This window comes from Fukomys damarensis, unplaced genomic scaffold (assembly GCF_012274545.1).
Source record: "Fukomys damarensis isolate Sample0158 unplaced genomic scaffold, DMR_v1.0_HiC HiC_scaffold_26, whole genome shotgun sequence".
In the NCBI taxonomy this organism is placed as follows: domain Eukaryota; kingdom Metazoa; phylum Chordata; class Mammalia; order Rodentia; family Bathyergidae; genus Fukomys; species Fukomys damarensis.
In genome coordinates, this window is record NW_022900938.1 from 22600352 (window position 1) to 22615975 (window position 15624).

A 15624-nucleotide genomic window follows, 5' to 3' on the forward strand; every position below is an offset into this window, starting at 1 on the left:
ACCAAAAAAAAAAAAAAAAAAAAAAAGCCAAAAAATTATTTTAAAAAAATTATAGCTGGGGATTTAACTCAGTGGTGCCAATGCCTACCTCACAAGCACAAGAACCAAGTTCTATCTCAGGTACCAAGAAAAACAAAAAAAAACAAAAATAAAAAAATAACATAAAAATATATAGAAAATGAAAATAATTTCCTCTCCCAAGAAAAAAATTACAAGAGTTAGGTCTGTACTATTTCAATGTGAGTACATGTATGTTCCTAGCAAGTAAGAGCACAAATTTTAACATTATACATTGTTATTTAAGTATTCATAATTATAGCATAAATAAATCTGCAATTTAGTTAATCACTGTTCTCACAAAAGAACAAGGACATACTGCAGTCTTAACTTTTTCAGACTGAAATTCTGAGCATGCATTAAAAACTTACAGTCATACTGATACTTCTTACTAGATTCTAGATTATTTCCTAATAATTTAGTTAGTCAACTATGTATCAAAAGTGTTGCCTGGCAGGGTGGCACACGCCTGAAAACCCAGCACTTGGGAGGCTGAGGCAGGAGGATCAGTGTGAGTTCAAGGTCAGCCTGAGCTACACAGTAAAACCCTGTCTCAAAAAAAGGGGGGGTTTAGTTTCAAGAAGCCTCTGCCTAATAAGAGCCAAAGGATAAGTGATAACCTAGAAGACAGCAAGACGAATCAACAACAGTCAGTCACCTGGCAGGGTTAAGGTGGGGTCCAACCTGGACTCCTCAGGACTGGCCGCTGCAACAACTTCCTTTCCTCCTGCCCTTCCCATTATCAGCCAGACACACACCTCAAGCTCCTGACTGAGCAGAGGTGTCTGGTCTGGTCCTTGGTCCTCTTTTACGTACCAATACTACTCATTCTGAGGATCACACTACTAGCAAACACCCATCTGAGGTGCAGTGACCTAAAGATTTTATGAAAATAGCTCTTCCTCTCCTTACCAAGAGCTGTGGAGATAATTGATAGAAAGATTTTTTTAAAGCAGTAAACTCTTATGTTTACTTTAGCAAGTTTGACTAAAGCTCAATAATCCTACTGCCTTTCTCTGATAACTGTGAAGTGATGTAATGGAAGAAGCACTCACTCTGTCACCATTCCTACCTGAAGGTAATGTCTAATCCTGCAAGTTATTTTAAAATGCTCACTCTCCAAATTATAAAATAAGGATCATAAATAAACTACACAAAGTACAGAAGGAGGGAAAGAACTGAATGACTTTATTTTCCAAACTTCCAGGAATGCTGATGGGCACTACTCCAGGTAATATCGGCATGAGTGACACAAAAAATTTACACCATACAATTCAGAATTAACAGGAACAAAATTCAAAACTGCTAGTACAGAGAACCATCTAAAAATAGAAGACTAAAAATACATGACTACACACTTTGACCCAGCAAAATCTCTTTTAGAAAATGATTCTAGGGAAATAATTAGAGATGTGTTGAAAAATTTGGCTGAAAGATATTACGTCAAACATTTCTTATCTTGGCAAAAATGTAAACAATCCAAACGTCCACATTCTGTGCTATATTTATACAATGGAACAGTACACAGCTTCTTCGAATAATATAGACAACTTGGTATTTACTGATAGTGAAAAGACTCTTAGGATATCAGCAGTCAAACCACAAGTTACAAAGGATATGTAAAGCATGCCGCTTATTTCTATAATAGGTATGTATAACGTGTGATAAGTAGGTTAGGGTTAGGTAAAATAAAAATGACTCGCTTACCATTTCTGGACTTGAGATCTCTGTGAATCACCTTGACAGGAGCCTCCATATGTAAATAGTGCATTCCTTTTTGTACAAGAAGAAAAAAAGGCATATTAATATTTTTCAACATAGCACCAGTATCTTTAATATTTTTGCAAAGAAATTAATAGCAGAAACCAAGTCCATGCGTTTTATTCTTCATGGGTTATAAAACAGAAACAAACAGGATATATCTACAGTAGTAACATTTACTTACGAAAAATGTACAAGCTTTAACTCTTGGAAGATGTGGATAAAGCCAGCTTCCTATAATACCTAATAAGGGCACCTGAACTTTCTAGAGTCTGCATGAAAATAGCACAGTAAGCAGTGAAAGAAATGCTCAGTGACTAAGGTATTCCACTACTGCCACCTTCCACGTCCGCCAAATCCCGCCCAGGGGCGCAGCTCTTGTTTGGATGCCCGTGATTACCCAGCTGCAGCTCGGTTTATTTTCTTGGTATTCACTCCATCAAGACCTGGGGTGGAAGACAGAGTGTGGAGAGGGGAGCCTGGAGGACTGACTGATTGTGGTTGGTCAAGGATTTTATGACCTTCAGAAAACAAAAGAGGAATTGTAAAATATTTTACTCTTTTCACAAAGATAAATCTTAGACATAATCCGTAAATAGACTTAAAAGTTCTAACATACTTTTAAGCTGGGCGTGGTGGCACATACCTGTAATCCCAGCCCTCCGGAGGCTGAGGCAGGAGGATCCCTGTGAGTTTGAGACCAGCCTGAGCTACACAGTGAGTTCCAAGTCAGTCTCAACTACATAGTGAGCGCCAGGGATTTAGCTCAGGGGTTCTGCTGCCTGCCTTGCAAGCACAAGGACCCAAATTTGATCCCGAGTACCAAAAAAAAAAAAAAGTTCTAACACTTTTAATATAAATCAAGATACTTCATTATAACCTAGTTTTATTGTTTTGAATCAAAAACTGTACTTGAAAAGACTACCTCATGTCTTAGTAGTGTTAGACTCTTAGTAGTGCTTGACTTTTTTGATATTTATGTGTTATCACTACTTGAGAATAAAGAAAAAGAACATTTTAAATGAACTTTCCTCTCCCTTTATTTTTCAAGTTCTTTTTTCTAAACAATGGAAGAAAAGTCCTTTCCACCATCAAATCAAACAGGCTCCCTCTGTGAATGAACACTGAACACAATTTAATAACTATGGTTTAGCTTTTTAAAGTATATAGCACATTTCAATTTTATAAAGGTTAATTTTTAATAATCTATTATTCTTCTACTTTTCATGAAGAATCATGAAAGAACAAAGAAAATAAGATTTAAACTCTTGCCATATAATGATATCACTGAAAAGAGTTAACAAAAGTATTAGTAATTTAAATGATCTTAAGCAAAGTATAATTGGGATAAAGGGAAAATCTTTTAATATGAACTTCTACATACGTTAAACTGTAAAAATTCAAAAGCTTTACAGCTTGGATGACATCTAATAAGCTGTATGATTGAATTTCAGGCTATTTCTCTCTTGTTTTAGATTCAAATTCCTGAATAACTTTTCAAGTTAGAATCTGTTTAATTACTATTAGAGGTAGAGATAGTTTCTATACTTGCTAACAAGTAAGGATTTCAAAAAGCAACACTCAAATATAAAAGATTAAAACACAGGTACTTTTCTTTTTCATAGTGCAATATTATAAGCAAAAGTGCCATAAATTATTTGTGAACAATGTACAGTATACATTTAAATAATACTTAGTGTATACGTTAGCATTGTAGTAATCACAAATAATATTAATTTACTTTTATAGAGATATTTATAATTCTACATTTATTCCAAACCATTAAGAAGGTTAGCAAATACTTCTATCAGGTTTAACATTGAAGGTTTTCTAAAAATGGTTTGACAGGTGTCATTGAGGAGACTTGGGAAGAATTGGAGTCAGTGATGACCACTGAGTCTAGACACAGGTCGATCTGCTTTAATTGTTCCTCTTATGCAGTGGTGAACGACGTGAGGCAATTTCAGCTCCCCTCTCCCCATTCTCCTTCCTACCCAGAATGGAGATAATCTTTTCAGCTTGGAGGATGTACTCTCTCAACAGCAATGAAGTTGAGCAATGCCTATTTCAAAATGCATGAGCCAACTCCTATTTGGATGAATTATTCATTCTTTGATTTCTCAACATTGTTGCTTCAGTGGCTTCAATCTCAGTCAAATTGAGAAGCGCATAGCTGAATTTGAAACAGAATCAACAAAAGTCAAGTCTTCCTATTTAATCTCTAAGTTCTATACCTGGCTTTTCTGGAGAAGGTTGAAGTCATTCTAAAGCATTCATTTCTTTTCCTTTTTAAAGCCATCAAAAAGGATTTTCAAATGTTACATAGAACTTATGATTATAAATAAACAAACCTCTTCTCAGCAGAGACCAAACACATTGGCACTTGCCCTTCAGATCAGTTCAACAACCAAGCCGAAGAAATTTCATTACTTTGTAGTTTGCACTCTGTTCAGAGGGTCCACTCCCATTCTCTCCTTCCCTATCCTTTACCTCTGTTCCTTCTCCTCCCTACCCTCCGAATGCAGAAAACTAGCACTCCTGAAAACCTCCAGAGAATGACAGAGCTGTTCTGGAGCCAAGATACTGGGCCCTCAGAAAGAACTGGTGTGGCAGGGGTGGGGTGCATTACAGGGACCCTGAAGTAGAGAACAGGAAGCCAAGTGTCCACTATCAGTGTGTTTGTTTGATGTCTACATCCTAATACCGTTAAGTAATAACATGGGTATATTTGGCTGAGCACCCTAATGTAAAAGTCTGTAAGGTAAAGGGCCATATGTCAAGAACTGCCTGCATGTGCATTTCCATCCACAAAAGTGATTTCCATAATGCTGCAGGCAGCTCCCACTAACAGCACATCATCTTGCTCACTTACACACAGGTGGTCCTGCGTGTTATTGACATGCAGAGAGCTGACTATGATGCTACATGAAAATAGCTTGAAGAATATGAAATTCAAGGCTGATTTGAGATGCACGATGCATGAATATACAATTATGTTCATTAGCACAGCCAAAGCTTTAAGTACACCATCCTAAACAGAGCTTATTATTCTTATAAGGTAATGAACTGTCATTTGGTAGCAGCATCTAGCATGAAAACTTTAGAAAATTTTTTTTCTTACTTTCTCTATTTTAAGAATTTGGCAGGTGTTGATGAAACTTGAAACAGTCAAGATAAATCCCCAAAGGAAAGACTTACTTCTGGAAGACACTGTGAAAGCGCAACTGTGAGTGGTTCTCTTTACTGAGTAGTAACACTGTATTTGCTTTGTAAAGATATACTACTGTAAATGGCATAGTGAAATTCAAAGGAGTTAATTGTCCCAGGGAAATGTGGAGATACTTACTTCTTGCAGGTTGCTAGAATACAAATGTAACTATCAGCATTCATTACTTAGATCAACTTGTTTCCAAAGCAACTTTGACAGTTATAAATAAAACTAAAAAAATGTTCAGTTAGGAAAATGGAAAAAAAGATAAAAATAAATGGAATTTGAACTGCTTTAGAGATTATTAATCTACACAGAAATATATGGGGGAAAAAGAACTGGGCATCTTGTTTAAGGACTTTATGTATTAAAATACTTCATTTCCAAGTATGATATCCAAGTTTACATTAAATATAAAATAAAATCTGAGTTGCCCACACATAGAAGGACAAATAAATTTTTGGCAAGTGCTGACTATTTTTAGCATATTATGTATACAAAATGAGCAGAGTTAATCCTACAATAAATGTTTTTAGATACTCAGAGAAACTTTCAGAACAAGCAATGAAAGTGAGCTGCTCAATTACAATGTCACAAAACGTGGCAAAAATGTATGCCACTGAATTTACGAACAGAGAAAAAAGAGAAAACAAATTCAGAACTAGAAAGGCAATGACCTAAAATATCTGTATGGTGAACTGAAGAATTCTTAATACTTTTGATCTGCAAAAACAAGAGTATCTAAAGACACAGAATAACACTTTCGCCACGTAAGTCCCTAGATCAGAATAGGAAAATGCTCCCACCAATTCTGTAAGAAAACACCACGCAGTATTACCTTTGGCTACATCCGTGGCCCAAGTCATAATGTGATCCATATCCATCTCCTCACTCCTGTTACTGTTGATGTAGTCATAGAGTGATCCCAGAGAAGCATATTCTATTTCCAAAGGGAAGATACGCACATAATTAAAACTAATGTACATGTCAGAAATTAGACTTCACATTTTATCAAGAAAATGTTTTAACATCAAAAACATCAAATTATATAAAATTGTTAAATGCTGTGGTTTCTAAAAGTTAATAATATTCTAGAAAAAAAATCAAAGACAAGATCACCGACACAGAATGAATAATAAACTTTAGTCCAGAATCAGAAGCTATTTATCTGGAACTCAGAACCACAGAGAGGTATTGGAAAACTATATTTGAAACAAAGGCATGTATACAAATATTTCTTTAAAAGATGTTATTCTTATGAGATGGATAATAGTAAACACATAAATCAGAGAACTCATGACAATGCCGACAAATCAATCCTTGTTACATCAGTATTTAGAAGAGCTCTCAAAATTTGAGCACCAAACATCAAGAAAGTGATAGATTTTACTGCACAAAATAAAATGGCCATATTGAAGTCTGTGTGTGTGTGTGAGTGTGTGTGTATATACACACACACTAATTATAAATTATATACTATAAAGTAAATTATATACAATAAAGTCACTGGCGATAAATGTATAATTTGATGATTTTTCGTAAATTCAGAGTTGGCTGACCATCATTACAATTCAAATAGTTCTCCAATGACATTTTAGAATTGCAGGGTCATATGGTAAGTTTGTATTTAAAGTGTACAAAACTATCAAACTGCTTTTCAAAGAGGCTATATCATTCTATAGTCTCTCTAAAACTGAAAGAAGATTTCAGTATTTTCACACCTTTGTCTGCACTTGGTACTGTCTTTTTTATTGTGGCCATTCTAGTGGTATCTCACTTTGGATCTGCATTTCCCTAGTAACTAATAAAGTTGAACATCTTTCACTGTTACTCCTTTATATATGTTATTAAGCAAAATGTCTATTCAAATCTGCCAATGTAAACTGGGTTGTTGTACTGAATTCTAGAAGTTCTTTTTTCTACATACAAGTCTTTTATTAGATATGTGATTTGCAAAGTTTTTCTCCCAATCTGTCACTGATCTTTTCATTCTCTTAAGAGCATCATTTTTCAAAAAGCAGAAATTTCTAGTTTTTATGAATCCCAGTTTACTGATTTTTCTTTTATGGGCCTGCACTTTCTATCATATTTAAGACTGACTAATCCAAAGCTATGAAGATTCTCTTTTATTTTTTCTTCTAAAAGTTTTAGCACTTATTCTTAGGTCTATGATCCACTTTGAGTTAGTTTTTGTGTATGGTATGAAATCAGGGTCTAATTTGTATGTGGTTCTCTAATTGTCTCAGTATTGTATAAATTGCTAAACTGTCTTGGTACCTTTGCTGAAAAGCAATTCGTGAACAATGTGAAATTTTTCCCCCTACCCTCTTACTTTTGCTCCATTATTTATTATGCTTCTAGATATTATGCAGATATCATACTATATTAATTATTGCAGATTTATAACAATTTTTGAAATAAAACAGTCTAAGTCTTCAAACTTAGTACTATTCAAATGCTGGTTTGGTAATTTCAAGGTCTTTTGCATTTTTGTGTGAATTTTAAGATCAGATTGTCAATTTCCATTTAAAAAGTCTACAGATATTTAGAGAGGAACTTCCATTTTGACAATACTGAATTTTCCAAACAATGAGCATGTAATGCTTCTGTTTATTAAGATCTTTAACTTCCCACAGTAGTATTCTCTACTTTTCATTGTACAAATCTCAACACTTATTTTGTTAACTTTATACTCAATGATTTTGTTCTTTTTGAAGCTACTATAAATGGAACTGTTTCTTACTATTTTTAGGTTAATTTCTAGCATATAGAAATATAAATGATTTTTGTATTGTGACCTTAGGTCCTTATGATCTAACTAAACATGTGTGTTAGTTTCAGTATTTTTGTGTGAACTCCTTAGGAATTTTTTACATACAGGAATATAGAATGTTATAAAAGACAGTTGTAATTCTTTCTTTCCAATATGGATGCCTTTTATTTCTTTTTTATGACTGACTGAACTAAAATCTTTAGTACAATGTTGAATACTTTGTGATCAGAGTAGAACCTCCCTGACTTATTTTCAGTCTTGTGGAAAACATGAAACTTTCCACCATTAAGTATGGTTTAATTCTATCCTATTCTATTTATTTTATTTCAGACAGAGGCTGATCTTGACCTTGGAGCAATCCTCCTGCCTCAGCCTCCCAAGTGCTGGGATTACAGGCATATACCACCACTCATGGCTTAAGTATGACTGATTTTAGATGTACATTTTTGTAGATGCTATGTAGCAAGGGAAAAGGGGTCTTCTAGTTGAGAGTTTTCATTGTCAGTGGGTGTTGTTGTCATGCGCCATTATTTCCGGGTTCTTCATGCCCTGCATGAATTCCGGAGGTGAATCCGCCGGTGACGGTGGTTCACGCCCGCGCAGAAGAGGCGCTTGGCTCGTCAGAATGACGCAGGCCGGCATTGACCAATAGAAATGGGCCACGTCACCCGAGAGGCTATAAAAGGCAGGCTCGCATCCGGCTCGGGGTCTTTCCGCCATTTTGAAGAATGCAGAAGAAACTCCAATAAAGCGTGCATCAGAAGAATCCTGAGTGTTGCGTGTTCCTTGCTGGCGAGGTGCGCGTGACATGTTGTAGTCTGCCAAATTCTTTTTCTGCATCTTAAAATATTCATATAAAATTTATGTCTTTTATTCTATGATCTATTATGGTGCCTTACATTAAGTGATTTCAAATGTTAAAGCAGTCTTGTAATTCCAGAAAATATTCCATTAGGTCATGGTGGGCTTTTCTTTATGGAAATATTTAAAATTACAAATTCAAAATCTTTTTCTTATAGGTCTATTTAGCTATTTTTTAAAATCAGTTTTGATAACTTGCATTTTTTTTAGGAATCTGTTCACTGTGTTTAAATTTTCTATTTGCTAATACAAGGTTGGTCATAACAAACAAGTCTTTGATGGGAGAGGAGCAGTTTTGAGGATTAAACTCAAGACATTTACACACTGAGTTACATCCCCAGCCATTTTCAAATTTTAAAATTTTGAGACAGGGTTTCACTGTCACAAAGTTTCCCAGGCTGGGTTCGAACTTGCGATCCTCTTGCTTCAGCCTTCCAGAATGCAGGGATTACAGGCATGCAACACTACACCTAACTCTGATAATCTTTTAAAACTTCTGTAGGAGTCATTGCCCTGTCCTCTCTTTAATTTCCAACTTTGCTAATGTGTATCTTCTGTTTTTCCTTGGTCCATCTAAGAGTTGTCAATTTAGTTGATCTTTATAAAGACCAAAATTTTCATTGATTATTCTGTTATTTTTCTATTTTATTGAGTTCTAACTTTTATTATTTCCTTCCATTGTATTACTTTATTTCTATCTTGCCTTTCTGTAGTTCCTTAAAGCTCGAAGAAGGTTAAGTTATAAACATCAGATTTGTCTTTTTTTGGATACAGGTACTAAAAGCAATAAATGTCCCTCTGGGTGCTGGCTTCACCTACATTCTTTAATTTTGATATGACTCATTGTTCTTTCAGTTTAAAATATTTAAAAGCCTGTTGTGATTCCTGTCTTGACCCAGAAGTATGCTGTTTAATTTCCAAATATTTGGGGTTTTATCCAGATTTCTTTTTGTTGATGTCTAATATAATTCCACCACAGTTGAAAAACACAGATTATATGATAAAATCTTTTAGATTTTGCTGAAACTTATTTAATGACCTAACTTGTGATATATCTTCAAAAAGCCCTCATATGAAAAACATCTTGAAAAAAACATCTATTCTCTGCTGGGTGATGTGCCCTATATTTGTGACTTAGGTAAAATTGTCTGAAAATGTTCTCCAAGTCTTCTACATCCATGCTGATTCTGCCTAGTTTTTCTACCCATTACTGTAGTGAGAGGAGGAATGAAACCAGTTATTGTTGTTGTCTATTTCTCTTTTTAATTCAGTTTCTATTTCACATACTTTGAGAACCTGTTGTTAGGTATATTCACTTTACAATCACTATAAATTTCTGACATACTGGTATCTTTATCATAATAAAATGGCTATATTTCTCTCTAGTAATATTTCTTAAGTCCATTTTGTCTAAAATGTATATAGTTGCTCCAATTCTCTAACATTACTGTGTGGGGATTTTCCAGATTTCTTTTATGTTGTTGATTTCTAATATAGAATGGTATGTCTTTACCCTTTTACTTTCAACCTATTTGTATCTTTTAATCTAAGACATGACTGTTGTAGACAGTCAAGTTGGATCTTGCTTTTTTATTCAGTCTGACAATCTCTGCGCCTTTTGACTGAGATGTTAATACCTTTCACACTTAATGTAATTATTGATACAGTGGGGTTCACATTTGCTGTCTTGTTTTCATGTCTTTCTTCCTCAGTCTGCTGCTCTTCCTTAATGCTTTCTTTCGTTAATCTTTTTAATGTATCATTTCAATTCCTTGGTTATTTTTTTACTGTATTTGAGTGACGTTTTCAGTGATGAGAGGGAATTTAAAATGTAACTTTCATCTCAAGTTAATACTAATCTGAAATATAAAAGTTTTATATATTCTTATTATTATATATTATATATTCTCCCCAATATAATTTCTCTCCCCTCATCATTTATGCCATTATTGTGACAGATTGTATTTGTATCTGGTTTTTTATTTGTTTTAAAGTTAATGTAAAATTAATTGCTTTATAAAATTTTGTGTTTTAAAAGAAATTATGAAGGGAAATAATATATTTAAGGAATCTTTCATATTAACTCACGTATTTCCCATTTCCTTTACCAAGTACTTCTTTCCATGGACTTTAATTATCTTGAGTCATTTTCCTTCAACTTGAAGTACACCCTCAGCCCAGTATTTCTTGTAAAGCAGGTCTTATTTAGCAGGCATATCTAAGAATATCTTTATTTTTATTTCATTTTGAAATGAAAAAATGCTGCACATTTTTTGCATTTAGCACTTTAAATGTCACTTTATTGCCTTCTGGCCTCTGTTACAATAGGTGAGAAGTTAGCGCCTGATCATATTGCTGGTCCCTTGTACATGAAGACTTGTTTTTCTCTTGTGCGTTCAAGATTCTTTGTCTTTAACTGCCATTAAATCACTCTTTTCCATTTCAATTATTCTTTTTCACCTCCAGGATTTCCACTGGGTCCTTTAGAAAAATAACAAACATTTCTATCTACTTAAAATTCTCTATTGGATGAGTCATTATTTTCATATTTTCCTTTAATTCTTTGAACATAGTTTGTTTTCGTTTTTTTCAACACAGTTTGGAAATTCATGTCTGTTAACAACTGGGCATACTTGAGGTATTATTCCACTAAAGGCTTTTCTTCCTGAATATAGGTTACACATTCCTATTTCATTACACGTTTTATTTTCTGTAACTGGACAACTTAGATCACGTATTATGGCAACTCTGAATTCTTACTTTACCCCCAAGTGTTGTTCTTGATTTTGTTTACTAACTTGCTAAATTTATTAAATCTGCCTCCCACTCACTGTGTGTCCCCAGTGATGCCTGTGCTCAGTTTTTGTTTGTCTGTTTTTGTTTTGTTTTGTTTCCAAAACGTCACTTCTAAGTCTGGCCTTTTAAAGGCTGTCCTGTATTTGTACAGGTTAATGATCAGCCAGTGGTTAGGAAGATGTTATGCTCAAATATCCCAGGCTGATGGATTCACATGTAAGTAGTAAGAGAACGTTGAAAGTTTAGGCTTTTTCAAATCTGTCCCAGCTTTTACTTTCCATTGCTCTTTTTTTGTCTCCTTCAAAAAGTGCAGTCTCAAGTACAAGAAGGAGTTCATGAACACAGGGTCCTCTCCTCTCTCTGTCTCACCTATATGTGGCCTTGGCCAGGAATATATTGACCCCAATTACCACCATTAGTTCAGGCTGGTAGGTTGTAAGCAATTCTGCTCTCCTGTCATCAAGAATATCACTTTTACTAACAATGTTGCTGAATGTGGCCACTGCCCATTGCTCTGGATCTAATGAGCACCCTCAACTGGCAGCAAAGCTACCAAGCCTCATAGTCCACCTCTGTGCAAGGTGAGCTGGGGTGGAGGTAGAGAAAGGAGAATGACAGCCTCCAGGCAACAGCTCACAGACACCCACTGTTACCCAAAATTCAGGGGAGGAGGGAGGAGAAAAGAAGCAACAAAATTTAACATACACCAAGTATTTCTTGGAGCCACAGGGTCTCATTTGCAACTTAGGTGTTCCTAAAAATAAGTTTTCCAAAGATAAGTTTAAAAAGCAATGGGTTATGGTTACAAAACCATGGAACTGAAATATTCAACAATCCTAATGTTATGCCATTGGATACTTGTGGTTTGGGATAAATATCCACAGATAGTGTAATGCTGAAATCCAAAAACTACTGTATTTCCAATGGACTACAGTGAAGATGATGTTCTCTGAAAACCATGTAAAAATAATCTAAGTAATGCATGGTGTGGTGGCACACGCCTGTAATCGTAGCACTCAGGAGGCAGAGGCAGGAAGACTGTGTAAGTTCCAGGCCTAGAATACAAAAGTTCAAGGCCAGCCTGGAGCACACAATGAGACCCTGTCTCAAAACAAAACAAAAGATAACTTAATTAGCTAATAAGAAAAGATTGGCATAACATCAAAACATGCACATTGGATGTGTCTATACTTAAGATCGATTAAAAGAAATGAGATTGGGTGCTTAAAAATTAACGTTCTCCATGGTTAAGTTTAACAAGAACTTAGGCTTCTGATAAATTATGCAGAACTAGTAGCCTGAGTGTGCTGATAAGAGTAACATGGAATAGGTAATAAACAAGAGATGTCCTTCAGCACTGAGCACAAAGATGCAATTTCTTAAGCCTTTGGGATCCTAAACCACTTTCCCCTGGAACTCAGTCTGACACCCTTTCTTTACTCTTAGATTACTTGATAGTTTGAGTGGCAGGTAGTTTCCAATCTGCCTTGCTCCATAAAACTACATAATCTAGAATCAAATAACCTTTCCCCCATAAAACTACATAATCTAGAATCAAATAACCTTTCCCCCATCTCCCAGGTGTTCCCTTTACCCTCAAACCCTCAAGCGTGTGTGTGTGTGTGTGTGTGTGTGTGCGCGTGCGCACGCGGGCGCACGCGCAAGAAAGAGAGAGAGAGAGCGAGAGAGAATGGAAATATCACAGAATTAAGAAATTTCCAAAGATCAAAGACAGGAAGATGCATTAGTGAATCGTTTCTTTCGCCTTTGGAGTCTGAGGTTCTAGTTACCCAATTTCTTTGTAGATTTGGAAGAAATATGGTCATTTCCCTTCTAAGGGAAATAACTGGTAGCTGCCTCTTAGAGACTTCCTCATGCCCCATTACAAACAAGTCTGCGATGAAAAGTTTCAGCAAACACACATATAGATATGTACACATACACATATATACTCTCCCAGCCGTCTCTCTGGTCAGGATCTTCAACGACCCATCTGTGAAGTTCTGGCAGTCAAGAGAAGTTCTCTCATCCTCAGATTCCCATTCCAGCACTCAATCCATTCTATCACTCTGAGAAATCATTCTTTCAAACCCTCAGTGTGAGTGACAATAGCTGCCTGCTGCAACAACCTTTTCTATTAACAAAAAAACCAGGTGAATGAATTTCAGCCATTCAAACTTCTTTCCTCGGAGACTATCATCTGATACAGGGAATGAACTTCATAGAAAGGCATGTAGCTAGGCTGGGTGATCAAGGTCTTCTGCCTGTCTATCTCTATTTCTCCCTTCATAGCCTCACACTAGGACTTAGTTGTGTTCATTCCAAAAGGTAGGGTTAATGCCATCATCCCTAGTCCTTCTGACCTTTCACCCTCAAACTTGCTTAGCTGGCATATGCACAGCATGGCTTGAGCCTAACACTGCAAAAGGGTTGGTTGGAAGATTTGAATGAATGTTTAGTTAAAACTAAATCTCTAGGAATACAGATACAATTTACTTCATACAAATTCCAAATAAAATCAAACTTACTCATCAAACAACTTGGATTCTTTCTCTCACTTTTGAATGAGATAACTCAGATTGAATATGCTAGCAAAGAATAAATGTGTCTCACATCTTTCTTTGAACAGTACTCTTTTGGAAAAATAATTCATACCACAATTCAAGTTCCCTTTTCTACTTTTTATTTGCACGTCAAGAAACTAGAAAATTCCATAAATAGCCCACTAACTTAGGTAAGCAAAAACAGTCTTCTCCAAAGCATTAGACATCAAGGGTATAAAAGAGGGAGCAGAATATCTAATCTCTTTGGCAGACATGAGTAACATCTGCTAGATAAGAATAATATCGGCCATAAATGAAGATAGAAAACAGGATTCAGATATGTAAATATAACCAGTAAAAAGTAAACACAACTTGGGGACAAAGAGCAATATGGTAACTGAGTCAGAGAAAGGTTTAACTTTAAACCAGAAATCTGACATGAAAGGTCAGGTGTGTTTTACCTCTACCACTATAAACCATTCTGAGATTTTCATGTTAATATAGGAGAAAACTGTGACATGCCTCTTTCCTGGCACAGATCTTAAAGCAGTAAATTGGAGAAGAAAATCCCTCAGCTCAGAATTTAGATAAAAATACTAGTTAAGAGCAAAAGCAAGTTATACTACTCGCCGCGAGACAATCAAAGTAACAGCACCATGCTCCTGTGAACTGAGGAAAACAAACTCATAGCCTTCTAGAGCCTGGTAATGTGCAAGAAGTGCTTCCAGAGAACTGTATACCACTTACCCTAGCTAGGAAAGTTACTTAAGGTCTTAGTTTCTTATAAAAACAAATTATTTTACTTATCATGTAGGATTATTTTAAGTATTAGATGAGGGTACCAGGAATTGAACTTACTTTTTTTCAGTACCAGTAATGGAACTCAGGACCTTGTGCTTACCAGAAAGGCATGGCAACACTGAGCTAAAACCCAGGCCCCTAGATGAGAGAATTTATAAGAAAGTTCCCATAACGATTCTTTGTATTAAACACATTTTATTTTCTATGAAGACACTCCAAGTTCTTTCTATTATAGTGGAAGAAGACAGGGCTAGATTTTAAGGTTTTCTTACTTGCTTTTCCCGTGATACAGAATTGCCACAATAAAGAACTTTATTATGGCTTGTATCTAGATGTCCCCCCAAAGTCTCTTGTGGTCATTGGTGGGGCTTTTCAGAGGTGATTGGATCTAGGGTGTGTGATGCTGGGATTGATTCATAGTACAATGCTAGGATTAAGGCTGCCCCACCCTGGATACAATATAAGAAACAGAAAGATGGTCATTACTTGTTATTTCTCCACTACTTCACTGCCTTCTACCCACAATGAACTGTTTCTCCTTTGCAATGCCTCTCTGCCATACCACCCTACCTTGTAGCCAGCCAACTATGAGCTGAAACCTCTACAAACTATGAACTAAATGAATGTTTCCTCCTTTAATTTTGAGTGTCAGGTATTTTGTCTCAGCAGCAAAAGAAAGAATAACCAAGACAAACATAATCAGTTTAATTTAAAATTTAGCATTACAGGGCTGGGGATTTAGCTCAGCAGCACCGTGCCTGCCTTGCAAGCACAAGTTGCTGAGTTTGATCCTTGGTACCAAAAAAAAAAAAAAAAAAAAAAAA

General features: G+C 35.6%; 1 protein-coding gene across 2 annotated transcripts in view; it reads right to left on the reverse strand.

Moving 5' to 3' along the window:
• Positions 1 to 15624, reverse strand: part of Map3k20 (mitogen-activated protein kinase kinase kinase 20) — a 122684-nt gene that overhangs the window by 40938 nt on the left and 66122 nt on the right. For both annotated transcript variants that reach the window (XM_019204969.2, XM_010607009.2), the window contains exons 3-4: positions 5865 to 5966; positions 1765 to 1830 (exon numbers count right to left, since the gene is read on the reverse strand). In XM_019204969.2, the coding sequence (XP_019060514.1) occupies positions 1765 to 1830; positions 5865 to 5966 (168 nt within the window). The remainder of the gene's footprint in view (positions 1 to 1764; positions 1831 to 5864; positions 5967 to 15624) is intronic.